Genomic DNA, 27,979 nt, shown 5'->3' with positions numbered 1-27,979 from the left:
GTCGATACAATTCAGCTAATTAATCTCATGAAAACGTGACCGGTGTGACTTGAAAAGCAGTTCAGGTTTACATTCTATCACCCGCCGCTACAGGCTGTCGTAGTAAAACTTACATTTAGGTTTGCGTGACTGTTAAAGTATGTAGTTAGTAGGATTCTCAAAATGAACTTTAAAAAAAGGACACCAATACAAATTGAATTGACACTTTTACTTTTTACAAAAGACTTCAGAGTTTTACTAGAATCTACTTCTGCCTCATTACTGTGAAAATTAAGCTATTGTTAGTTAAAAAAATGAATTTAAAGAACATATTTCATGATGTTAACCTGTTGTTAAGAATAAGAAATAACCTCAAATTTGTTTAGCGTTCAGTATCTTGAGAACCCTTGTCGTATTAAAGTAGTCCTATTAAACAAAGAAGACGTGTCAATAAGATTCCATCGTACTGCAGAAGGTTAGTTGAGGATACACATAACAAAATGAACACCAGCATGGCCCCTAAAGTTTAATGGTGTGAATCTGAAAATCTCCATTTAAAAAAAACCAGATATGTGATATATTGGTCATTGTGCCAAAAGGCAAAACATCACAAGAGCGTTGATATTCACATGTGCAATATTAATATGTAAAAACGGCCGGTCATTGGAAGCTTTTACACACAGTATATCGTAAATCGACAAGTACTCTAAAAGCGACCAAAATGTGAAACATAAAAAAGATAATGTCAACAAAACATTCTCACTAGAAAACCACGCAGACTTTTACATTTTCTGCCTTGACATTAACAGTAATCGTTGGTCGATATGTAAACAACACACCGATGGTTGACAGGGATTGGCTGAGGATCTGATTGACACTTGGTAGGCGGGGCCTTTTCAGCTGCTGGAGGTTGTCGGGAGTCAAGCGTCATCCTCAGCTGAAACCAATATTAGACAATAATCAATAATAAGACATAATAATGTTACAATACAGAGTAAGAACTACAATACCAGGTCTCTTCCTTCCCTCTTCTCCATCTTCCCTCTCTTCCTACCCTCTTCACTTCACTCCACCCCTCTTTGCCCTCTCCTCTCTTTGCTTTCTTCCTCCCTTCTTCACCCTCTTCCTTTAGTCTTCAGTCACCTTACTTGTTTGGCACAGTGAGGGATCCCGAGCGGTGGAAGTGGATGTTCTGCCACTTGCCGTCACGCCGATGCCAGATCCGCGTCTCTTCCGACTGCATGGTGCGAGGCATGCCACTGGCGTCCACGTACTGGGTGAGGCGGATGTACGCCACGCAGGCCGCCTCGTCTCCGATCAGGTGGACATGGGGGTTGAGCAGGATGGTGTGGATGGGCTGCTTGGCTTTGGACAGAGCTGGAGAGGAAAACACTTCACATAAATGACGGAACATTCAGTGCTCAGGCGTTATTTGATTATGGTTATGGAATGCAAAGCGTTTAGTTTCTTATGTTACGTTTAATGTGACTAATTATCTGAGGACTAAGTCGCGGGCCAGACTCCATATTTCTTGAAAAATGGACTACAATTGTGCATGTTTTCCCTTCTCTCCAGATATATGATGATCAACTTTTTCATATGGAAAAATACTTATGTTTAGCTTAAACATTAAGTCTGGAACAAGCACAGCTTATTATTATAAATAGGCTCTTATTTGATCTTAATGCCCTTTATTGCTTTGCACGATCTACTTTGCTGCTGTAAACATGTGAATTTCCCCAATGTGGGACGAATAAAGGATTATCTTATCTTATCTCTTATCTTAAAGACATGAGAAATGGATTTTCAAACAAGAGATACATCAGTGGCATTTGTTTCTTATTTTCATTTAAATAAATAAATAAAATACTTGTATGCCTCTCTCTATCTGTAACCTTTCAAGTTAATTTTCAATCGGAACCTTTTCTTCACAGAACCAAAATAAAATAAATTTCCTTCAATGAAAATCCAACAATTCAACTATTCACAGTCCATGCCTTGGAGTAATGAGACAAAAGTGCATAAAGAAAGGTTCAGTTTGCTACACTCTGATGTACTCTGATGCACATAGATATGTGCTGCTGAACATAGAGAGCATTTGAGTGTGGTCGCTAGATTTGTCGCTAGTAGCTTTTGACAAAGACAAGTCGCCAAGAGGACTTGGAAAGTTGCCACATTTAGCGAGAAAGTCGCTAAGTTGGCAACACTGACTTCTTGAGACTTGAGAATAATTAGAACAATCCTGTATTTTTGTGTGACACATATTCCAGCTTTCCGTGTCAAATTACCAACTGCCAACTATGGCAGCGTGGATATCTGAATACAAACTCTGGCCAATCAGAACCAAAGATTTCTTTGCTGCTGCGCCATAAGCAAAGCAGAGTTAGCATTCAAATGTGTAGCAATAATTCAGTACGGTACTAAAACCACAATAATATCTTACCGTTCTCAAAGTAGAAGCGGTGGAAGTCGGTGCCCTCCACCAAGTTGCCTAAGGCCTCGGGCTCGAAAGAGGTCAGACCAGGGTCACATATCTTCCTGCATTAACGTAATTTTCAGTATTAATTATTTATAGTCAATACAATAATTTACAGAAATGCAAATTAAATTGACAGAACGCACGTGTAAGCCTCAAAGTCCCCGTTGTTGATGGCTTCGATCAGTTGCTCGGTGACTTTAATGATCTCCTGCTTACGAGCTGCAACAGAGAAAATTGCTGCAGTTTTAAACATTAATGCAGAAAGAAAATGTGGCATAAACAAAAACCACAACCATCAAAGGTGAAAGAGTTGAACAGTAGCTAGGTTTCCATCCAAGCAATGTGTGTCAGTGAAAAATTTCGATGTAAGAAATTATCGGTAATGTTTTACAAATTTCCACAAACTGTCTGTTTGTTTTTGTTGGATATATTCTTTGTCTTTATTTCAAATGTGATAAAAACGTTGCATGTATGGCAAAATGTAGCATTTGCTTTCATAGTGTGATGTCATCACACAACTTATTTAACAGAGCAGCAAAATCCTCAAACTTATTCACACATTTTTGATTTTGTTCTTTAAAAAACCCACAATAAAGTGAATGGAAACGGCGCTAATATCTTTAAACCGAACTCACAACATTGGGAGATTCAGGGACAAAGAAAGGATAAAAATTACCTTTCAAGCTAAGTAGGTTAGCTAGAAAACAATGGATGCAAACAATAAATAGTTGTACTTTTACTAAATTTCACCCAGTGCTGATATTTACAAACGCCACATCCAGACATCCCTGACTTATAATCAGTTGATTAATCGCGTTTCAAAATAATCGATCATGACAGCCCTCCAACAGCCTACCTTCGACAACTTGAAGTCCGCTACTGTTACCAGGTAACTGAACGCTGACGTGGCAACTCATTACGTCAAAAGATGCTAAGAGTAACAAATAAACTGCTAGCCAGGGAAACATGTGTTCTGCTGGATTGTCCCTCTTGGTTTGAGACAAATATGCCCATACACAGCTTTAGCAGTGTGGATAAATACTCTCCTGTTACTGGCTGTTTTTCACAGAAAAGCCGACTCAGCTAAATTTCTGTTAGTTTAATGCGGCCTTTGCTATTTGCAAACCAAAGTCCACAGAGCAAACCCAAAAAATGCTGATGACATTCAAATATTTGAGTTGTGTCTCGTCTCATCGCTGCTTAATGAAATTTTAGGTGGATCTTTCCAATGCAGTATAGCAATTTACCAGGCTACAACCAGCAAATCCTTCCTGCATCTCCTCAAAACAAGAATGGCTGCAACATATTTAAACTTTATGTGCAAATCCGGGAAATAAAGAAAAAAAGGAGCACAATTTTTTCCTCCAACTACTCTGATTAATTCTTGTAACATTACGACTTAAAAAAAGACTTTATTCTTAGATAACAGTACAGGCTGATGGTCTGCCTGCTGCCCCTCCACCAGTGCCTTGGGGTGCCCCTCTGGTGTGCCCCGCTGGTGGGCTTTCTTCCCTTGGTAGACACCACATAGCCTAGCTGCGTCATCAGCTAGGGACCACCAGTCATGGATGACTTGCTCCCCAGAACATCTCCTGATGGCAGAGCAATGGCAGGAATTTGTTCCCTTGCTGAAGCTCTAGGTGTTGCCTGGCCCCCAGTTCCCATGTGTCCTTCTCAGCTATAACCAGAAGCTCTCTGTTTTCTGCGCAATTCTGCTTCTGTGACTCCCATCTCATGCAGCAGATGCATGGTGGAGGAGCCGTCGAAGCTGCTGCATCCCGCCTCCACAGGTATGTGACAGACTTGGTTGCCGAGTGCAGGGAAGCTGGTTGGAAGGAGTACTTGGTCTTGAACTCGGCTCATACCTCCAGCCCCTCTTCACATGGAACTGTCAGCTCCATTAGGAGAACCGTTTTTCTTGCCTCAGACCACACCACAATGTCAGGCCTAAGCGATGTCACTGCAATCTCCTTTGGAAACTTGAGCTGCCTCAGATCAGCTCTGATGCACCATGAGACCATCTGCCTGGTGATAGAAGTCTGGCTCCTCTCTTGGGAGGGGCTGTTGATTCATATGCTTATGCTTATGACATTTCTACTTTTTGTTTGAAATAGTTTTGTTCATTTTAACTTATTGTCATAATTGAGTTTTCGTGAAAGATGTCGACTTTATTTTTGTGAAACATCTCCTTGAAATCCGAAAAAAACTTTTTCTGGAATTATTACAAGTTTAATCTGGTAACATTACAACTTCATTCCAGATGTCTTTTTTTAATTTTTTGTCTTTATTGTGTTTTTTTAACTTACAATAGTTGTTGTTTTTTCTACAATACAAAAAAAGATTTGAACGCCACATGCGGAGTAAACCACTGAATCATCCAAGCACTCAACTCACAAAACTGTGGAGTTTTTGTTTCACTCTAAAACAACTCGGATCTTCTGCCCTCTGCAGGCAAGGATGTGATCCCATGAAATGAGACACAGCTGATTCTTTTGAGGCGAAACATTTTTTAGAATATGAAACTAAAACAATGAAAAATAAAACCAGCTAAAACAGAAAAGAAGGGTATGACTGAGCTCATTCATCCCAACATCGTTTTCCCAAACTTAATATGCATATCAACTTAATACTCATACCTCTCACATCCTCATCCTCGATGGTGGTGTTGGCGCTCTCGCTGGACTCCTGTTTAACAACAAATGAGGCATAACTCAGTAACAGAAAAACACAAAATTCTATTCGTGGTGGAGATCGGTACAATTGTTTACCACTTATGCAGCAGCTCATGTCATCTTTATCAGCTTATGATAAAGTGATATGATTTACAAGATTTTTGCCATTCATTTACCAGGTCCATAGTCCATAGAATGGACCCATATGGATCCGTGAAACACATGTTAAAGCCCCTTCAAGCTTGACACCAGAAAAGACTTTCTACCAAACTTTGATTGAGGTTCTGGCTTCACCAGCAGTCTCTTTAATCACAGCCACAAAATAATTGGGACATTCATGTAAGATGAATCAATTTAACCCCCTTCAATATCAATATTTCAGTAGTCCACGTTAACCTATTATAGATTATATATTTCCACTATAAAAAAACGTAAACGACTAAAACCACTAAAAGCTTTGTTCAAGTAAGCTTCTAGATGCCACACACTCACTCATTGCCAATGCTGTTCAGTGTGTCACAGTCATGTCACTGCACAAAGCGAAAGACACAAGCATGCACGTGCGACTTCATGCCATCGCCTACAAATGATCTGCATTACATCAGAGAGATCAGATGGACTCGATGCTCGTACACTAATGCACATGCATTAGTGTACAGATATTGAAGTGTTGTTAAAGAAATGGTTACACATAAAATTGAAGTATTAAACTCCTAAATGTAATGCACAAGTTTATGCGCACAAGTCATTTTTTAACCTTACAATGCTGAGGTCACCACGACTTTACCTTCACATCTACTGAACCGGCTTACCACATTGTCTCTCATCCAATGATGCCAAATTCCATACAAACATGGCATTCAGAAATGACACACAGCTTCTATGTTAAATAACACACAACACCGACGAACTATAGGTATCAGAGCAGCTTCTTGTCTACTCGGTACCTTGTTTCCATCAGCTGGGTTGTGGATAACGGTGGTTTGGGGTTCCTAATTCACAAGCACGGTGGAAAGAGATATCAAAACAGAATTAAGGGACTCAGAAGATAGGACAGTGTTAAAAAAGGAAAAATGAAAAAAGGACCAGAGAGAGAAAAAGAATTAAATGCTTGAAAGAAAATCAGAAGAATGTGATCACTACTCCGCGCTACAACGTCTTTTACCACAGGAGATGGCCAAGTATTATAGATCACTGTCCGCACAACAGCAAAAACTGAACACACGCACACACAGCACGGTTACAAGCACATTAAAATGTGATCATACTCCAATAAAGGCAATACATCAGAATCCAATGATGTATGGAAAATTAGCTAGCCTTTCCTGGGAAACAGATGCCACTTCTTTCACTACAACACCTACAGGAAACTACTTTCCACCAAATAACTACAACACAAAATAGAGCCATCAAATATATATGTTACTCTGAAATGTGCTTGAGTAATCAATCATGACACAAGTGTAACAAAGGTAGTCTGCTGTTTGCTGTACACCTGTACTTTGTCCACAGTTCATCTTTGACCAGAAGCTATGAAAACAAACACATGACAGCAATCATGTGTACAGTATCTTATAAATGTATACAATTTCTATTTTTGTTTTACAATGAATTTCAATTTTCTTAGACAGGGTAAAATTATTGAATTTGCTGTCAATGTCTTAATTGCATTCAACTCAGTGATCTTTTCCCCACTTTAAAGGTTGAAGCACTGAGGAGCATTTCCTCTTGGATAGGTATACTTTCAACCTTATTGATTGAGTGATGTTGGCTATGACTGATGACCCAGAGCCCCAATGACGCCATTACAGCCATCATCATCATCATCAACAACAACAACAACAAAGCGTACAGCAATGTTGCAATGTAATAAAACAACTCAAAGACGCACATGGAAATCTGAGTTTACAAAACCACGACAGCATTGATGTGACAAGGAGTCAAACAGTCAAACAGATGCCATCAAACGTGTGGACGTATGGATAAGGCAGGCAGGCAGGCAGGCATGCGGGCGGGCATGCGAGCTGGCGAGCAGTGTACCAGAGAAGGAGTGGGGACAGGTTCTTTAGGACTGGTGACCACATTGGCCTTGTTGTTGATCTGGAGGAACAGAATGGACAGACAGGCAGAAGGATGGGACAGGACAGAGTAAGCAGTCTGTCTTTAGAGAGCTGGCATGGAGGAAAACTGTTACATTATTCTCATTAAACCGCTGTGGAAAAATGTCATAGACCAGTGGCTCCCAATCTTTTCCAGCAGGGCCGCCCTTTTATAGATCAGATTATCTTAGCACCCCCACCCACCCCCCATCCCCCATAATCAACCATGTCTGCATCACCACCAGGAGGCGCTGTGGACGCACTGACGACATTTGTCGCCTCACTTGCTGGACTAAAATATGACTTACTGTAGCATACTGCCACCCAAAGATGGTCTCATACTTTAACTGATGGTTTTAGATTTATTGAAATTCCAAAAACGCAAGAGACAGTATGTTCAAAACACAAGACAAAAATAATAATAAGAGCCCTTATTATACTGTATAATAAACTGCCGCACTATACTATGACTTGCTTTACTATAACTTACTGAATTAAACTATGAGGTACTGTACTATGTCTAACTATAGTATTCCTGTGAGTATATTATGATTTACCATACTATGACTTAGTATGGAACAGTTGATACAGAACATTAGAATGTTTTAGGAATACTATGACTTACTCTTCTATACTTTGTCTTACTATACTTTTCAATTCAACTTTATTTATATGTGCCAAATCACAACAAACATCTCATGACCTGCTATAATATTCTATACTGACATAATGTTCTATACTATGATGTACTGGACTGTACTATGACTTACTGGGCTTTACTATAGTACATCATAGTAAAGTCCAGTAAGTCATAGGCTAGTAAGAATAGCATAGTAACTATACTAACTCTTACTAGCCTGTACTATGTCTTATTAGACTATGACTTACTGTACATTTCTGTGGCTTACTATACTATGATGTACCATACTATACTATGATCTACTGTTCTGTATATTATGACATACTCCATTATGCCTTACTGCACTATACTACTTTATGAGTATTACTATGAATGACTATGCTATAAGTCAAAATACTACGATGGCAAATACCATGACTTATTATATAATGTGGTACTATGCTATGACTTGTTGTCGTACTATGACAATATAAAATGAGTTATTATACTATGACGTACTTTACTATACTATGACATAGCGCTATATATTTTGGCTCACAATACTATATAATGACTTCCTACACTAAAACATACTGCACTATACTATTATCTACTGACTTATTATACTGTGACGTTCCACTAAATGGAAATATCAATTGCCTTCAGGTAGTAGGCTGCAGAACACACACTACACTACCCTTGTATGCTGCCATCTGCTAAATAATTAACTTAAATTCCATTAAATTCAAAGAGCGAAGTATTATTTTGAATGCGTTTATAACTTCAGTGAAAATTTTACGGAAACAAAATCTTCAAATGCTGCGTGTTGCTCAGGACATTGGTGAAGCTCATCCATATCCATAATGAGGATGAAATTGACTGACAGATTTATAAATCAAGGGAGGAGGAAAGGCAGAATGCGTGAACACACACATACAGTACATGAGTAAACAGTGCCTCCTTTGTGGTGTCACTGGGAGGTGCCAACTGTGACATGAACGACAGTTTTGGGCTCGACTCCCACCATCACCTACCTTCCAACGAGGGAGTGTGTGTGGTGTCCACCAGGTGCTGGGCCTCATACAAAAGCACCTTCAGTAACAGACTCATTCCTCCCAGGTGTACTACTGAACGCCACAGGAAATCCTTCCTCCCTGTGGCCATCGGACTTTATAATAAATCTACCTCGGGTTGGGTCGGGACAGTGGGGTCATAGGGATCTGAGCCCCCCCCACTATCACTTTTATACAGGGTGACTTTGTAGTATGTCGCACAAGTATGTCGCACAACACGCTGCTGTATATCATATATACACACACGTATGCTGTGGTTATATAGCCAGATGCACATTTGCACTTTGCACCCTTGTCCTCCTCATGTATTTGTACTGTCATGTACTGTTCCCCGAGTGTATGTACTTCGCCCCTTATTGTGTGTTCTTATTATGTTGTACTTATTATCTGCATGCACTCTTGCATGTTTTCTATATTGCACTAGTTTTGTGATTTGTTCTAGTTTCATTCTGCACTGTACTATAACTGTTGCACATTTGCAGTCATTTCCCTCGGGATAATAAACTTTTATCTTATCTTATCAATGCTTGAGATGAAGTCAAGCATTACACAATATAAGAAGCAACAAGCTGCTGCTATTGATAAGCTGCAAAGTTACAATGTGATATCGTGTACATACAACATAAATATATGAAAGTTTTCTATACAAGGAATGTAAACAGAATGGATAAAGTAGAACTCACTTTGACACCATCCGTTTTTTTGTTCAGCAGGCTCTTGGCTGCTGTAGAGAAACAAAGATGACAAAAGTAAAGAAATTGGCAATAAATTCACACACTGACCTCACACAAACACACACATACACAACATGCAACAACAACAACAAGGCTGGCCAATTACTAGCAGCCTTCATGTGGGCCCTGCTGGGATTGGAAGCAGTGGAAAATGCAAATAAGGTGAACAGATGAAACAAAACGTGAGTCAGTCTGGCACATGCTGTCTTCTGTTATCACATTCCCTACAAACTGATTTGTGGAAGTTAGAAGGAGTTAAAATCACGTGAGAGGGGGGGATTAAGGTTCTGTCGGTCAGAAAATGACCGCCAACTAGTTGATTAACATGCAGGACAGGATTGTGACGATAAGGGTTCGGTTGTTTGTTCAGTATTACCTTACCTTATGAATGAATTTACCGCGCAAGAGAGGGAGGAGGAGGAACAAAAGTAAACAATAAGGGCACGCGTACATAGATATCATGACTCAAATGTGTTGAAAGGACTGAGAAACAATGAGAGCACCAGCCATTACTCTTCACCATAACGGGATCGGTTCTACCTGAGAAGTTGCGAGTGGCGAGCATCGTCGTCAGGATGGCACCCTGGGGAGAGACAAAACAATCCACTAAAAATGTTTTTCACGGTACATTGTTAATCATAGTATAAATACTATACAGTGATTTACTTTACTATGACTTGCCCTGTTATGACTTATTATACTCTGGCTGAAGTCATTCCCTGTTATTCTGTCTGAGTAAGGAGAGGTTTATGAAACAGAACACAACAACCAGCTGCTGTCTACCTGCCAGACACGCACAACAGGTTCTGAGCTTAGCCTGGACTGAAATCACACACTGACATGGAAGCTGTGTCACATAGTAACCCATTGGGCAACTGAACCTCACACATATGTACCTTGATCTAGGTTCTGGGCTTAAGCTAAGCATGCAGACTTCACACTGACATGGAAACTGTGTGACGTTGAAACCCATCTTCTCGGTTTGCTGTTGAACAACAATTCAAAATAATCTAAGCACACAAAAACACTTTAGCAGGGATGGGATTTAAAGTGACAACCACTGGCAAATCTGACCAATATTCAATGAGCCAAACAAATAGGAGAAGGCAGAGTGTGACACAGAGACACAACTTCAGATTCATTTACTCAAACAGAACAACAGAGAGCTACCGTATATCTTTACCCATAATGCAGTAACTCATACTGCACCCACCCACTCAATGACTCCATCTCAAGAACATGCATCATTTCAAAAACATTGATTGAAATTCCCATAGTGGGTTTCTCACCTTGTTCCCAGTATATGTTTTCTAAAGCTGACATAATCGTGTTGACATTAATGTTTTAAAGCTTATATTCCACGATCAAAGCAGATGTGTTCATGTGATCATTCACATCCATCTGATTAGGACCTTCACTCGCCTTGAGTTTCCTCCTAGCGTTGAATTTCTTCAGGCACTCCACAGTCTCCTGTCTGTGCATCATAGACGCCACAGTCGAGCGTTGCTATGGACACAGAGATGAATGCAGTTAAGAAATGCAGGTGTGTGTCGTGCTGCTCAATACAACTCTTGGCTGTGGTTTTTGTGTGGGGAGTGTTTGAGCCATACGCAGATCCACGGGTGTTTGAGGGCGTCGGTGGCAGTGATCCTCTTGGCTGGGTTGATGGTCAGCATTTTGTTGATGAGGTCTTTGGCCTCTGGGGTAACCGTGTCCCACTCAGGAGAAGGGAACTGCAAGCAAAGACATCAAATCAAACATTGACGTTGCATCTGTCCACTTTAGTCATCTGTCACTATTTTTACTTCCTCCAATTCGAGCAGTTGGCAAGTAAAAAAAGAGTACAGAGAGCGGTTACAGAGCTACATCTGTCAACAATAAATAAAAAAAGAAGAGTCGGCTACCAGGTGATTTGCCAAAGCATTGCTAAAATACAGCTTCAATTCCTGCGAGTTAGTCACCGTTGGCTTTGTTAGTATGATTCTAGGTGCAGTCAGGTCCTGGCACAGAAGTGAAGTAACAATTTTGCTTACATTTGCATTTGGTGAGATATGACTGCTTCCTGTTTACCTGACCCCCACCTGTTACAACATTTCTCGGTTCCCCTTAAAGGGGTTCTCCAAAAGTCAAGTATGAAATTTTGTGTTGAAACCTGAAAGGATTAGAAATGTTCACCACTTTCAAGACCTTTCAAGCACTACCATCTGGCACACCTAGAGGGCGACAAAGTTAGTAGAAGAAAAAAAAAACTCACGTCATAAGCGCCCGCCTTAATCTGCTGGTAGAGTCTGTGCTGGTCCTCGTCCCAGAAAGGAGGGTATCCCACCAACAGGATGTAGAGGATCACACCTACAAAACACACTTTTTTAGGCAATACCAACTCCTGTCAGCTGATGTCAATGCTGAGCGAGAGGCGCCTCAAATATTGACAACTCTTGCAGTTTGTTGAGTTTGGGAATTAGCTATTTAACATCTTTCTTGTCTCTATTTTAATAGGAAATTCGATAACCAGACTTTCACTCTGTCCTCTGAGTGATTTTCTGAAGCAGCGTTGAGGCTTTTGATGCTGCGTGGGAAGGAAAGGTCATTTATTGGCTGTGACATTTGTGTGGCAGCAGCAGCTCCACGTGGCTTCCTTCACTTCATCAAATCAGTCTGGCATTTGTTTCAGTATTTCTCTGGAAATGACAGATAACATTGCAGGGAGTCAAGGGCATCTTACCACAAGCCCACATGTCCACCGGCTTGCCGTAGGGGTCTTTCCTCAGCACCTCTGGAGACAGGTACCCTGGAGTCCCAGCAAAACCTGAAACACACACACATTTATACAGTGAACGTATATCTAAAAACCTTCTCAAACACATCACTACAGGTCTCAACAGTTGCTGCTTCATACATTTAAAGTAAAAATCTGTTAATCTAAGCACCATTATATCATTGTTTGAACACAATCCCAAATGTTCCAAGCAAGCTAGTTTCACTTCTAAGGCTCTCAGCGTTTAAACAAAAACAGAAAGACTGTGACCCAGTGAGCGTTATTCTTGCATTTTGGTGGAAAGGTAAGTTAGGTACATTAAGTTAGTCAGTGAAAGACCACATTTGTTTCTAGATCTTTCTGTTTTTTATTTATGGTTTTAACATTTTATAAGGGGTTATGATGCCTCTGTCTTCTTCATAAGGACCTGACAGAAACTCGGAAACGGAGAGTTCCGTCTAGCTGTTGATTCAAACGGGATTTAAATACCTTGATACTGATGCAGCGTGCAGAGAGTAATATATTGGAATCCCTTACATGGTATGCAAGGCCGACAACTTACATCACACTGCTCATTTGGTCTGCGTTTGGGAAACTATGCATGTGTGCTAAGTTGGGCTTTGAGTAAGAATTTGACATCTTCAGCTTACAACCGGGGCACTGCAGCCTACTTCTGCAACAACCTCATAGTACCCCTACAGACCCTTTGGCAAAGCACGACTAGTAAGTTGGAAAACAGAACGATCTGGTTCCATATGACGCTGGGGGATTGGACTAATTATTTTCCCTCTCTTTGGGGATTAGCGAGGAGAAATTGGCTTGATGTTCATACAATCTAAGCTTCAGAGAGCAGAGTGAACGGTCATACACTCCCAACCGTAACTTAAAGCAACTCAGGCACAAGATGATAAGATTAGATTGTTGTGTTAATTTGATTTGGAGATTTAATCAAATATGATACTTGGAAACAAAACGTCAACGGTATCGTTTCACATTTCTTCATTAGCTCAACCATATCTCCGAAAGGATGCTGACGGAAGAATGGTGAACGCTAAAAAGCTAACAGAGGAATGAACAAGAGAAAATACAGCAAAAAATATCAAATGGTTTGATTACAGGAATTGTATATACAAATAAAATACATGTAGAATGTATTCTGAGCCATTTTGACACATTATAGCCTTATGAAGCCTCAGGATTTGAGTTTGTTTGGAGTCTCACATTTTAGGGTCTGAAATTTTGCCAAGTGCCCTTTTGGCCGCCAGACACATACAGTAGCTGAGTTGGTTTGAAGTCTATCTCACTTTCTTAAAGGGGCCCCCTACAAACATTAGACATTTTTGACCAGAATAAGTGCCCACAAAGTGTTCAGGAGTCCGTTTCAGACCACTTGAGTCCTCACTTTTTTCCAGGAGAATGTGGACTTTTAACCTGGACCTATGCTATATTTTGCATATTTTTAGGATTTGTTCTGGGAGGGTCCTTCTTCTTCTTCTTTTTCTTCTTCTTCTGTGTTGGTCACACACAAGTTTCAGAAAAAGTCAGACACTTTATGCAGAATTAGTTTGGAAAATGCATGCGTGTACTCACCGAACCATGCCTGTTGGTCTGCCTGCACCTCAATGGCAAGGCCAAAATCTGCCAGCTTCACCGCCGCCCCCTTCAACTTGCTGGCTAGGAGCAAATTCTCCGGCTTGAAGTAGAGGAACACCAACAGAACATTTTTTAGTAAACAGGACTGAGAATTTCAGCTCTCCTAATCGCTACTGACGGGCAGGAATTCCAGGTATTGTACTGAGTAACAACGTTAGCTACCAATGTCACACTGCGTTTGGGAGATGTGGTCCTTGCTATGCTAGCGAACAGAGTGGCCAGAAATACATTTTGATATACTTTGTAGAATACAACAGAATCCCTCATTTGGATTTGCAAACGTTGTCCAACAAAATATGTGACAGTCGCTGAGTCGCGTGCAAAAACACACAATCAAACAAGGAAAACAAAATACATCTAATGGTAAATAAAAAGTGAAAAAAATCTGAATATATATATAAATCCAGCAGATAAAAATTGCAGATCTTTAGGAAATGCACATCTTTAAATTGGTTGCCCTTTGTAAACGTACACTCAAACTCAAAAGTGATCAGTATTAGGCTGAGTTTTGGGCAATTATGACTCTGGGGTAGAAACAGTTTTTTAGTCTGTCAGGGCAGCAGGTCAAACAGGTGATGTCCGGGATGGAATGGGTCTTTAAGAACGCTGAAGATGTCCCCCAAAGAGGAGAATGAGCAGTCAATCATCTTCTGAGCCGGGTTGATGACTCTCTGAAGATATGCATATGAGAAGATGTGTGTGCTTGGGTGCTGCTTGTGATGTTAGTGGAGCAGCTGTGCATCAGGAGGACATGCAGGAGGACAAAGACTGAGTAAGAGGAGGAAGCATTAAGGAGAGGAAGGCAAAATTGAAAGAGGCGATAAAGGGTTAAAGGCATTAAACAACAAAATGCAGTCATTGCCCTCCACCCAACGCTGCTGCAACCAACCAGACAACCAGGAAGGAGAATCCAAGTGTGGACACTGAAGCGTGTGCAACGAAAACATGTTTCCCTGATTCCAATTCAGTCGGGATGTAACAGGGATTTCAGAAAATTCTGGAAATGTACAGTTTTTTTCATAAATTTACATACTGTAGCTTTTTAAAACACAACGCAGCCAGGTGCTATAGGTTGCAAATTGTGGTTTTAAGTTAGTGCTGCATTGCACAAAGCATTATTCCACAATAATCTGCAAACTCACAGAGCCATACTTCTATGTTTGCATGACAGATGTGAGATAAAAAGCTTTAAACTACACAAAATGATTACATTGATAAATCACACGGGTGCTTTCCATAGTGCCTCTGCTCATTTGTTTTGCTCGAATTTGTTTTGTCTTTGTACTCCCGCAGCAAGGAAACACTGTGGAAACTGCCTGGCAACGGCCAATCAGCATTCGGGGAGATGGCTTTGAGCAAAATGCAAAACCCTGGCTTATTAGGTCTGAAGGTAAACCAAAGCTCAGGCACACCCGGCTCATTTGATTGGCAAATCGGAGAGATGGAAGGAAAGTGCAGTGAGAAAAACAACACGTTTGTTTTGTTCATCCAATATCAAAGTACATTCGCCCACGACAAACAGAAAGTTTGGTCAAAATAAACTGTTTAACACAGAAGTTTAGCTGCTCATGTCGCCAGAGTCTTATATCGGGGTTCAGCGTCATACATCCTTTATGCTTGGATCAGTCGACACAGACATGAAATCAGGCCTGGTTGATAATTGATGATGAGTTTGTCAGATGTGGAACAAAAACCTAAAGGGACACATTTCTAGCTGTGTCCCAATTAATCATTTCTGAACTACTTTTATCTAAACTACTTAATTTTTTTTATTTTAAATCATTCGATTAAAATGACACTTACTTGCTTACGTTGTTATAATTTGGCAAAGTGACCAATACGAAGAAAAGCTGGCGAAAATCTCAAGATAAACAGCTGTAAAACGTGACTTTAAAGTAAAGTAGATATTCCTCTGCCATCTAAAACCTTTCTACATGTTTATGTGTTCAGTGATCCATGTTTTGGTTTGATGGCCTTAGCCTCTGCTACCATCTAGTTGTAACCTGTAACACAGGACAAGCAGTCTGAATGGTTGTCTATGGACTAAAAATAAGGTTTAAAAATGTCATAACTTCAAAACTGCAATCATGATCTTCATCCAAATCAACTACAACATTGGCCCACGACCCACCGCTACACAATCCTCATAAAAATACATAAATTATCTTTTGAGTTAACCGGCTAACACTCGCACCCAAACCGAGGCAAAAACATTTCAATTAACTTTTGTGAATTAATGACCTTTTCCGTTTGCAAATTTACAAAACCAGTTCAAAACCAATTTTCATTTACTACTTCTGATTTGAAAAGGGCGTGACCCCGATGTAAACCACGTCCTGGACAAACGTCGCACTACAGGAGAATCCCATTTGGTTTTATGAACCATAAAAAAAACTGGTTTGTCAGAAATCAGATCAGGATCTGCAATGTTAACTTGTAGCATGTATTCCACTTCACTTGTGCCAGCTCACACCTGACATTGAATAGTTGGAAGCGGTGAAGAAAAACAATCACAGCAGTCAGAAAAACAGGGACACAAAGAGGACAAAGGAAGCAAGAGGACTGAGTAGAAAGGGACAAGCAAAAGTGATTTTGTTGGTCTCTTTGCCGTGTCTGCTTACCTTCAGGTCACGGTGGACCACGCCCATCTGGTGGCAATGGAGCACAGCTTCTAGGATCTGCTGAATGCAATGACTGCATGCAAACACCAGGGGATGTGTGTTAGTGACAAGCTACCACTCACATTAGTCTGTGGCTCTTAGCTAGCTTTGGCGCTCGGGGAACCGGCGGCCGCATTCGCAAAACGGATTGCAGCATTTCTGCTATACAAAAATGCTGAGTTTTGTTGCCACAGTTGCCAGCTGTCTAGAAATCAACAAGTTCTCCACCCGAGCGTCAAAACAGATGCGCTGTTAGCTCCTGGCCAACCGGAAGCCAGACCCTGTTAGAGAGGAGGAAGATGTCTGCAATAAAGATATGGCGGAGGACAGGAAGGTAGCGGCAAACTTTACGATGACTTAAGATGGCCGTTTACCTGAGCCTCCCAGCTATGCAAACGTCTAAGCTGTGTCAAATAACACGGAAGTAATGCACTCAATTATTTGTCCATACTGCAATTTAAAAATGCAAATACATGAGTGATATGTAAACATTGATGTAGCAACAAGTATTGAGTCTCTTACTTATAGACCATTGTCGTATCTAAAGCTACAAACGTTCGTTATTGTGCCTCCTCATCATCTTCCTCCTCAGGTCAGCGCCTCACAGTGGTTTCGGAGAGACACTACATGCATTTAGTGCCCTGATGTCTGTGGTGGGTGGCGTGGCTGCCTCCTCTGCAGCCAAACTGCCCACAATGCTCTGCTTTAAGCGGATTTCACTACATTCACGAGGGCTGGGGGAGCGTGTCTGGTGGAGGAGGGGGCTTGGTTTCAGAGGAGGCGGAAGTTGGTTATTGGTTAATTGATCAAGCAGTGGCGAGGTGGCGGAGTCTTTTTGTCGTCAGCACTGACATTCACTAACCTTTAGGTCCCTGTGCACTATGCCGTTAACATGGCAATGATTTACACTTTCAAGAATCTGCTGAATGCAGTGACTGGAGGAGGAGGAGGAGGAAGACACCGGGTTGGGACCACAAAGAAGAGGAAGAGGGAGAACAGGTAAATATCAGAAAACGAAACAAGACAAAGAAAACTGACAGCGGAAAAGTGACACGCCAGCGATTTTACAAAATGTACGTCTGAACTCTCTGTAAGTTGTATCATTGTGTAGATGTTTGTGGTTCTCTTACAGGTCTGTAGGTCTTTCAATGTACCCCTATGGATCCATGCTGTTATTTCTTAGATAGACGTTATGCACGCTGCACTAAAAGCTTAATGCAGCGGTTCCCAAAGTGGGGGGCGCAGAGCTATTGCAGGGGGGGCGCGGCGCGGGATTTGAAGAGGAGCGATATGGGTAAGTACCACCTCAGGTAAATAAATGAGGCGATACTTCTTCGTCTCGCTACAGGAGAATAAGCGTCCAGATAACGTTCTTGCTCCTGTGTTATCACTGCAACTATTTGGCCTTGTTGTTCTTTGCGTGATCACACGAGCTGCTGGCTGATGTGAGAAGGCACCTGGAAGTTACGATAGGATAGAGCTCCATCAAAACGTACAGACGTTTCAGGGTCAAAGGTCATAGGTGAACATGTTTATACGTATATATCCAACTAAACATATAAGTTAATGGAGAAGAGCTTTTCCAGGCTTTAACACGTGATCATGGATCCATAAGGGTTCATTCAAAGACCTACAGACCTGTAAGAGAACCACAAACATCTACACAATGGTACAGCTGACAGAGAACCAACCACAGAGAGTTCAGAAGATCACTAAAATGTGTAAAATCGGGTGTCGCTTCAATAGACAGAATGAAGTGTAGACACATATAGAGGAGGAGTTTGGACATGAAATGCTTGTTACTCACTGACCTGGCATCTGCTTCACTGTAGTACTCCCTGGCAACAATGTCCTCAAACAACTCCCCGCCTGTAACTCTGAAGGAGAAGGAAACAGAGTGACCAACAGACGGAAAGAGATGATTAACCCCTTATGCAAACAGAGGATTGGTCAAACCTCCGCCTATATGCCCTAATAAAATTCAAAACATTATGTAGAGGTAGAACTCACAGAGACGTGGATAAAGGCCTAAATTAAAGAGGAGAACTGGAACTTAATGTGAAATAACACAAGTCAATGACATTCAACATCTCATTTCCCCATTTAACTGGACCCCATTTGAGACAGACAGACAGAGATAGATACACATACTGAGATTGTATTATAATTAGATTCATTATTATTATCATTTTATAAAAAATCATGTTGTTGAACCAGCAGAGGGCAAAACCACGTTAAACTCCACAACCACAGACTCTCACTCCTGTGTCTGACGCTGAATCCTCACAAAACAGACTCAAAAACATTAAGTCATTCTTTGGGGGCCCCACCGGTTACATCATTACGATAATACATTTCACCATATATGGTCGTACAGTATATGGGCATTGCTGATTCAGCTGGACAGACTTTCCACGCATTTCCTTGAGCATGTTCCTCAAGTCCTGAGTGTTTTTCCAAAGCGTTGGAATATGTCACGTAACTGCTCTTAAAGTCACCATGGGAACACAAAGACAGGCAGGTCCAAAGCATAGCAGCAGCCGGCACTTACTGCTTTAAGGTGAAACTGATGAGAGCCAATTAACTCACGACAATGTATGCAAAAAGTATTCATTTTTTAAATTCACATTCAAAAATCAGATGGCAGAAAATGAGACAAATAGTGTTTTCAAATGCATACATAAATATCTGGAAATTTTGCAAGACAGGATGCAACGTCATGTGACAGGATGCAGCGTACAGGTGGACCGATGTGTTTTTTGTGAACTTTTACGTTGTGTTATTTGCTTCAATAAAGCTAAGTGTTCACTACTTGTGATGTGTACAACCAAAAAAGTCTACTTACAAATCGAAGACCAGATAATGGTATCCTTCTTCTGATATGCTGTCATGGAGACGCACTGTGGGGGGGGGAGAAAATATGTGTATTCACATTAGCAGTGTGTTGCCTTACGTACAGCATACAGTATGTCATGTTGTTATTGGTTTCATCCTTGGAGTTTAATGCATCTCCATCAGGGGATGAGAGCTGCAAATTAGCTTGAGTGAGAAGCCTTACATACATCACATACATATATATGACAGCGTCCACATGTAAACCTCAATAAAAGCTCGACGTTATCGTGTTGAAGCGACGCAGACCTGTAAAACAAACACCAAATATCAGTCAGTGACCTAATTTGTATATGACCTGAAACTGGTGACATTTTGTTGTATTTCGGGCCTCATGAAGCCTTCAGAAATGTGACGCGCTGATCACCGTGATCACTGTCAAGCCCCAAGCTCCTGGTTGCTCTCATTTCCTCGACTAAATAAAGATTTAAGTCTGGAATTTTGGGAGATGGTTGAAAAAAGCAAAGTCCCAGCTGGGATTCCCCGACGTCTTCACCATCAACGGAGAGATCCATTACCACGGTGACCTGGAAGACGGAGAGGATCACGAGACCGCCGCTACATGCCAAAAGCTGATCGGCACACGCATGAAAACCACTTTGTGCAGGTGTGAATAAACGATGAAGAAGCATTACGTGTACACAGATTTATAAGGGTCCATCCAAAGATCTTACCTGTCTGTAGGTCTCACACCAACAGACAGGTAGATCTTTGGACTTTGTTGTCTTATTTTCAAGTATGTACACAGAGTATTGCTGCTGATAACTTTACCAATATTAGCATGCTTGAGCAGGCGGCAGATCCTGGCCTCTCGCTCCAACTTCTGGTGATCTGCAGACAAACAGAGAGAACAAGGAGTCAATGTCTCCACCCAACCACTTGTATATGATTTTTCACCAAATTGTGCAGGCCACATTTTATTCTTAATGCTAATGAATCACCAATCAGCGGCATCCCGATCAAATGCTAGCGTGCGACCTTTATCGTAACCTCAGCCTAGCTTAAACCAGCTGCAAGCGCTCAACCGCCCGTCTGCAATCCTCACCAGGAAAACAGGGCACACTTACTTCCTGGATGTAATCCCGGTCACTGAGCCGGCATTCACTCCAATTCACCACGTTAGCCTTCCAATCTGCTACACCCGGTGTGAGGGCTGCCTGCTCCCCGTATCCTCACTCTCTCCCTCACTTTCCTCCCTTGGGCGTCACGTTTGAAGGTACGTGAAAGGGAATTACATCTCATCATATCTTATCACCTAAACATTGTATGTGTGAGGTAAGGCGAGATTTGATACGATTTGTTTTTAAGTCTGATCTTTGACTCTTCATGGATAAATGTTCATAACGTCGCACCGAACGATAACGCCGAAACATGATGGAAAAAGTAGCAGAAAAAGGGCCCATAAGGACAGATGTGACCATAATGTGGAATTTTGATATTGTGGCAAAATAACAAAGTGGCAATAACAGCGCCACCATCAGGCCGGCCACATGCTACAAGTTCTTTCCTGGATCGAGTCCAACTAGACATGCAAACCGCTACCATGCCTGCTGATGTACATTGTTGTGTTTGTACATTCGGGTCTTTTGCACAGCTAACATTACATTACATTACATTACGATCATTTGGCAGACGCTTTTATCCAAAGCGACTTACATTACAGTTACCACCCTTCGCAGAGGGGGTAGCAATTGAGGGTTCAGTGCCTTGCTCAGGGGCACCTTGGCAGGGGCTCGAACCGGCAACCCTCCGGTTCCCAAGCGGAAGCTCTACCCACTGAGCCACTGCCTCCCTAACGCTTCTTTCCATGTGTTGATTTGTCTCAATTATAAACTTCAGTCCTCGTTGTGATTCTGTGGCCCATTTAGGAAACCCGGTTGAGCTTCAGGACGTCACCATCAGGCCATGGAAAGGAGGGCAGCAGCTATTTTCAAAACGTCCGACTGATCAAACGAGACGCCGCCTCCCTGATCGCTGCAGTGATGGAAGTTGAGTAAAGCAGCACGCCTGGCTGCTCATCTGATGCCTGTGGGTTCAAGTCCCTCAATGCTCTCACACACCCGCAAAGGCATTAGTGTCGCACCAACGTTTCCCATATTTCTTATCAGTTCTTCAGGCTTGGTTTCGCCTGGTTTACACAGTGGCATTTCATGGAGGGCGAAGACAAGAACAAATCAAATCAGAACATTACATTACGATCATTTGGCAGACGCTTATATCCAAAGCGACTTACATTATATTACCACCCTTCGCAGAGGGGGGAGCAATTGATGATGAATTGATTGAGGTTCGGTGCCTTGCTCAGGGGCACCTCGGCAGGGGCTCGAACCAGCGACCCTCCGGTTCCCAGGCGGAAGCTCTACCCACTGAGCTACTGCCTCCCTAATCATCAGAACTCAATCCTAATCAGAACCTAATCATCCTTCAATCCTTCAATTCCAGAATTTATGACTTTGCACAACGTTATGGCACTAGAGGAGGTAGCTTGATCGATCACTGCGTTCACGGGGGTAGAGCTACTCATGCCTGTCAGCAAGCAAAAGGTCACATTTACCATTTTTTGTGCAGGAAATTTTTTTGCCATCTGCGTTGAAGGATTACACTTTGACCACGCCCCTAATGGGGGCAGACGCAGACATCAGTGTAAATCCCAAAATCTACTTTTCTCTCCACCTGCATTCCAGCCAGGCGGTATGTCGTCTTTTAACCCCTGCACAACTGATAACATTCCAACATTTTTTTCACTCTGGATTAGTCTCAACCTGTTTTCTTCAAGAGTCACAAGCCGAAACAAGCTGAAGTTATTTAGGGCGTGAGGCTCGTATGCATTTATACAAAACACAGAAACATGCAGTGAGGCATTGCATTATTATCTAATGTGTATGTTTACCTATAACTGAATCAATCTCATCTGCTAAAAGTGACATGCATAGCTTCAGAATGTTGTGATTTACATGAAATTATCGTCCAAACTGTTGTCGTTTGTCCAGGTTAGGATTAGGGATCTAGAATTTACAAATGGATAGAGATCCATAAAAACATGCACCGTTTTCAGGGTCAGAGGTCATAGGTGAACATGTTTGTACCTAACTAAACATATAGCTTCATGAAGAGGAGCATTTAGAGGCTTTAACATGCGTTCTTCAGGGTCCATTCAAAGACCTACAGTCCTGTAAGAGAACCACAACATCTACACAATGAGACAACTGATAGAGAAACAACCACAGAAAGTTCAGACGCAAATTTCCTGAAAATCCAAGAGAAAACCTGAGGTAAATGTTTTGAAATAACTGGAATTCCTTGACTGAAATGTTGCATTGATTTACATTATTTGTATAATGAACCTAATGAGGAGAACGGCCGCAGCATCAGCAGTGGAGGTACTTGTTTTCAACGGTCCTCACTGGTGTTTAGAGAATCAAACATGTGTGTGGTGGGAAAACCCGTTTAGCGAGCTCGTGTTTGCACAGATTCTGGAAGCCGTCGTGCCAGGGGAAAACCACCCGATGAGGCAGAAACCCAGTCATATAAATGTCACATATATGGCTCAGGGCAACAACCGCCTGCTGGTGACCTTTATTTATTCGCCGCACACCCGCTTTCATCTTTTCTTCACAACATGTTTGTTGTTTACCTTCACTTGTTTTCATCTCAGTCTCCTCCGCCTCTCCTGATATATAACTGATTAGAATGGGATCTGATCCAGAACCAAAAGAAAGCCTGCAGAGTCGCACCACCGCTCCTATTTTTGCAGTAAACAACCTTCATACCACCATCAATGCCGAGCAGTCCTTGACTCATGACTCGGTCTCGGTGATTACATTTGACAGGTTATTGATTAGACCACAGTTTGGTAGGCGCATGTGGCTAAATTGCGATTCAGATAAACTTTCCCAAACAACAACAAGCTCCTGTGCAGATGAATGCAAAGTGAGTGTGAAGCCCGGCAGCGTTTGAGGCTAAATCTAAGCCCACGGCGAGAGACGGTGAGCTCGCCAGATGGCGTCTGTCCAAACCTCTCGTGTCCCTAGGGGCTTTTTGACAGATGCATGAAAGGGAAACAAAGGTCAGAGAAGATAATCCATCCATCTGTGGAGGAGGGGAGGCGCTATGATGGAGTGACAGCGGCGAGACTGGGATTTAAAAAAAACATGGCAGATTATAAACACACACGCAGACACACACACACACACACACCTCTAAAATCATTCTGAAATGCTCCTGTGAGGCGTCACCACACAAAGTAAATAAGAGGCAAACATCTGTGCTTTAGCGAGCCTTTCACAGCTTGTTTCTGCCATGAGCAACGTAAACAGAGCCCACCGGTCCTCCCAGTTTGAAGCTCCCGTCGTGACCTCTTCTCTCTGACCGATTCATTTGTGAGTATTGATGATAAATGTAACAGTTTTGGTGGCCAAACATTTCAGTACTTGTTTTCAGATTCCCCATCAGTGTAATCGAGTATTTGAATACTGGAACAGAAGAGGCTTGCAGACCCTAACGTAAATCATTGTTATTCCAGGTTCATATTGACTTTAGACAAACACACCCACACACACACACAGTGAATTTATAGAAGTGAGTCACCCTGAAGTGGAGGCGTTTAATCTGAACAGTGGAGTGACACAACCTCAATTATCCCTTGCTGCACAGGCAGAGCAGATGCAGCCCGTACAGAAACGCAAACCATACTCAGTACCAAACCATAATCAGTCAGCAGCTTGTAGCTCAGAGAGTGTTGTGGTGATATACATGCAGGACGTCGTGAAAACAAATGGTATTAATAGTAGTAGAAATAACGTGGACCCCCCCATAAGGGTCCATTCAAAGACCTGTAAGAGAACCACAAAAATCTACACAATGATACAACATCAGAGGGTTTGGATGTACATTTCCTGTTCATCACCGAGGCTCAGATCGCCTCTTTTCCTTTACGTGTCTCGCTGTAACTTAGGGCTCAGTGACATTAAATGAAGCATTTAAGTGTCTGAGCTGTGTGCATTTGTGTTCTTAAATAGACCGATGCCTCTGTTACCCCACAGATTATATTTAGATCCCCATCTCATTTGTTTCCATGGGGATGCAGCGCTCTCAGCAAGCATGCAGAGGCTTCAGGTATTTTCCAGAAATGGTAGCAAGCTTTTCCACAGTCTGCTGGATTTGCCAAGTGATCATTTCCACTATGGGTCAACATTTAACTGCGGCCTAATTTTCCCCTCACTGTCAGACAGCACATCTGGAAAATGCAGCGGGTAAATGTTTAGCTTCTTGTCCCAGCTTTTATTTTGAAGGAAGCGCTTCAAACGTTGCGATGTTTACAAACTGTCTGGTTCATTGCATCATTTTTTAAATTTGCTTTCATGTTGCTTTAAAAAGGAAGCAGACCAATTTGTTCAGGGCCTTTTGAGGAGACATTTTGGGGTTTGATGAATGACTGTAATGACCCAACGCCGAATGCGGCACAGGTTTGCTCGTTGCACTTAATACCTCGAGAAACCAGCACAAATGTGCGCATCAATCATTTGCAGTTTTTCTGGTTGGCCTTCACTCTGTACAAACAGCTGAGATATTAGGCTAAACACACACACACCTCAGTATTCATCAACGTCTCGTCCTCTCCTTCGCCACGCGTGTTCACCCCTCAGCTCTGGAGCCACAGCTTTCCCCTCGTGCCCAGCTGACACCTTTCCATACCACCACAGCAGAGGATCGGATATTTAAATGAATGGAACTGGATGTTAACGGACATAACAAAGCGGCCATACTTTGTTTACATCCCGTCGAACGCTATCATGCTGATACAAACATAACAGCCGTAACAGTGAGCCCTGTATTTACAGAACAAAATGTTACTATTTTGATGATTAACAATTTCTTTTTCGTGCGTTTGAATGAGCTCAGTGGTTTGCATCTCGTCAGTCGTCTCATTTGACACATTTGCTGGTGCGTTCTGCTTATTTTCGTGCAGCTTCTCGTAAGGAAACCCCCCCCCCAATCTGTGTCTGCCTCTGCGGGGCCTCTTCAAGCTCGCCTGCCCACGTTTGTCGGCTCGAAGCCCATTGGGGCCATGTTCACTGGTGAGAGAGTCGACCCAGAATGCCTTTGTGCACAGCTGCTGAGCAGAGCGCAGCAATTCAAGGAGGTTACAGGATGGTTTCAGTTCCGTTTTTCTGTTAGCAGGATCTCAAGACCAATGAAGCTCAGTGTGTAGGTTGTTCACCATCCACAGATGAACTTGTAACATTTTGGTTCTTCTGGGCTTAGTCGAAAAACAAGGTTAACTTTTTGATTTTCTTTACTGTTTTGATCTCATCTCATCTTTGCCCATCTCCAAACTAGATGGGCAAATGTGAATCCGGGGGGGGGGGGGGCGGGGGGGTTGATTCTATGGCTTACGGTTCAAAATGTGAAAGTGCTTATTATAGGGCTGCCATGTGGCCGGTCTGCACCAGAATGTGAAGGGTTCTTCACTGGTTCAACAACCTGAACAACCTGAACAACCTGAACACTGAGTTTGACTGAAATCACTCAGTCACTCACAGTTTGGGAGATTTATTCTTTACAGAAGCACGCAACCAATGGTTCCCAACCAGTCCAAAGCTCTAGACGAAAACGGAAGAACTTGCTATGTGTTAATGTGGAAGGAAACAACACAGGGGGGAATAAACTATGACAAACAGACCAAAATGCAATCTGAATGGTTCCTCATTTTCTGTGGTTTTGGCAGAATATCGGATCAGCCAGAGATGCGCGAAGCGACCGAGCGTAAATAAGCCAAGAGCAGAAACCAACACACAACGAAAGCATCAAAGCGTGAACATCATGGCATCAATGCAGGCGACATGGCCAAATAGAGACCAACTCAAATGTAGGACATCACGGCGGCCAAACACAGCCCGCCAGTCGGAAAACAATGAACAGCCTAAAGGCGCTAGGAATTCTCTTCACCATAGCTTAATATTCTGGTCCCCAGGACTTCCTGAGGTAATACTCAGCATTAGCATGTACTCACCCCTGGCCGACAGCTTCTTGGTGTTGATTATTTTGGCGGCGTATTCCTGCCCGGTGGAAATCTTCATGCACCGCCTCACCACAGAGAAAGCCCCCCTACAGGATGCAACGGTGAAATTCAGGATCAGTCAATATTTTATGCGATCCTGTCTAATTACACAAATTCAAGCACAATACATTTTTGGACCCATTTGAGATGGTGCCTGTGTTGTCATGGCAGGTAACTTCCTCAGGGATGCTATCGCTACATTTTCTTTCTTTTTGCTGGTTTTGCCATTTTATTCAATTGTATATTTTTATACAAGATATTTACTGCCTTCTTTAAACTGTTTTTCTTCTAGCTTTTAATTCATAGAAAAACAAATTACTTCCATCCAATTGTCTGGACCAATATTTTAATAACATTTTTGCTTTTTTTTCTAATATAAAAACTATACATACGCTATATACATATTTCTCCTGTATTACTGTATGATCTGACAAATTACTGTTTACCACATTGTATTTTATTTTTCCTGAATCTGACTGATTCAATTTGATTTTGAATCCATTCTATATCTATCGATATTTATTCTTAAATATTATTATCCCCGGTTTTTATGCCTTTTCATGATTCATAATTGATCAGATTTTTCCGTTATATTGATCTTACATGTATTGATCTTTTCCAACACCTTATTGATAACCAGCATATGTATTTGTGTCTTTCTGATCTTTGTGCTCCGCTGGTTTTTGGTTTGATTCCAATTTGATTTGAATGAACTTTGAGCTGCAGCCAACGTTTGAACTGTGCAACATAGATAACGTTTGATTGAACACTTGATCGATTGTAAATTACGGAGCATCTGAGAAGTTTATAAAGTTGATCGATTGCTCCTTGTTAATGAAAAAGCGTTCAAAGCTTGTTAATGTAAAGCAAACGTAAAGATTTGGTGAATTGGAGTCAGTGTGACGTAGCGTCCGCACGCGCACAACTGAATAAAGGTGTGAACAGGTGAGCTGGGCGCGAGCGTAGAAAGTATTACAAGAGCGAACAAAATACTTAATAAAAGTACTTGCGGGCTGTACTTACTTGCCCAGCTCCTCGTACAGCTGGTGCTCATCCGTAAACCTGGTGCAGGTTGTTGAAGCCATGGTAGAGATGTTTCGACCACAAACGCTTTTCCTTCTCCCCAATGTTTCCCAAAGTGACACTTGTCGCCTTTGCCCGGGACCAAAAAGATAAATGATAATCAAAATTCCACGGAGGTTGGTTCGCGAATTCCGGTGAAGAGCTCCCGTTTTCTCCCGTCCGCCCACTCTGAAGTTGACAGGGACGTCGCGACCTGATGTTGTGATCGTCTTCACACCGAC

At 41.9% G+C, this 27,979-nt stretch overlaps 1 protein-coding gene across 8 annotated transcripts; it reads right to left on the bottom strand.

Moving 5' to 3' along the window:
- Positions 1-193: 193 nt before the first annotated feature.
- On the bottom strand, positions 194-27,979 carry camk2d1 (calcium/calmodulin-dependent protein kinase (CaM kinase) II delta 1). 8 transcript variants are annotated; one of them, XM_076152472.1, is made up of 18 exons: positions 27,699-27,979; positions 26,628-26,722; positions 20,387-20,446; positions 19,569-19,623; positions 18,535-18,600; positions 17,586-17,658; positions 14,001-14,103; positions 12,378-12,461; positions 11,910-12,004; positions 11,266-11,388; positions 11,078-11,161; positions 10,196-10,238; positions 9,605-9,645; positions 5,095-5,143; positions 2,602-2,677; positions 2,423-2,517; positions 1,123-1,356; positions 194-916 (listed from the first exon to the last, which is right to left on the bottom strand). In XM_076152472.1, exons 1-17 carry the CDS (start codon positions 27,758-27,760, stop codon positions 1,124-1,126), a joined length of 1,437 nt encoding a protein of 478 aa, XP_076008587.1. In that variant the 5' UTR covers positions 27,761-27,979; the 3' UTR covers positions 194-916; position 1,123. The 8 variants fall into 8 exon arrangements, with proteins under 8 accessions (XP_076008587.1, XP_076008909.1, XP_076008504.1 ...); XM_076152794.1 differs by having other exon boundaries at positions 9,605-9,642; XM_076152389.1 differs by lacking the exon at positions 17,586-17,658 and adding an exon at positions 16,685-16,757.

Source organism: Genypterus blacodes, unplaced genomic scaffold (assembly GCF_046128005.1).
Source record: "Genypterus blacodes isolate CSIRO-AG114 ecotype Tasmania unplaced genomic scaffold, CSIRO-AGI_Gbla_v1 ptg000002l_1, whole genome shotgun sequence".
Lineage (NCBI taxonomy): Eukaryota > Metazoa > Chordata > Actinopteri > Ophidiiformes > Ophidiidae > Genypterus > Genypterus blacodes.
Note: the sequence above shows the minus strand (reverse complement) of the source record. Positions and strands in the feature narration are given on the sequence as shown.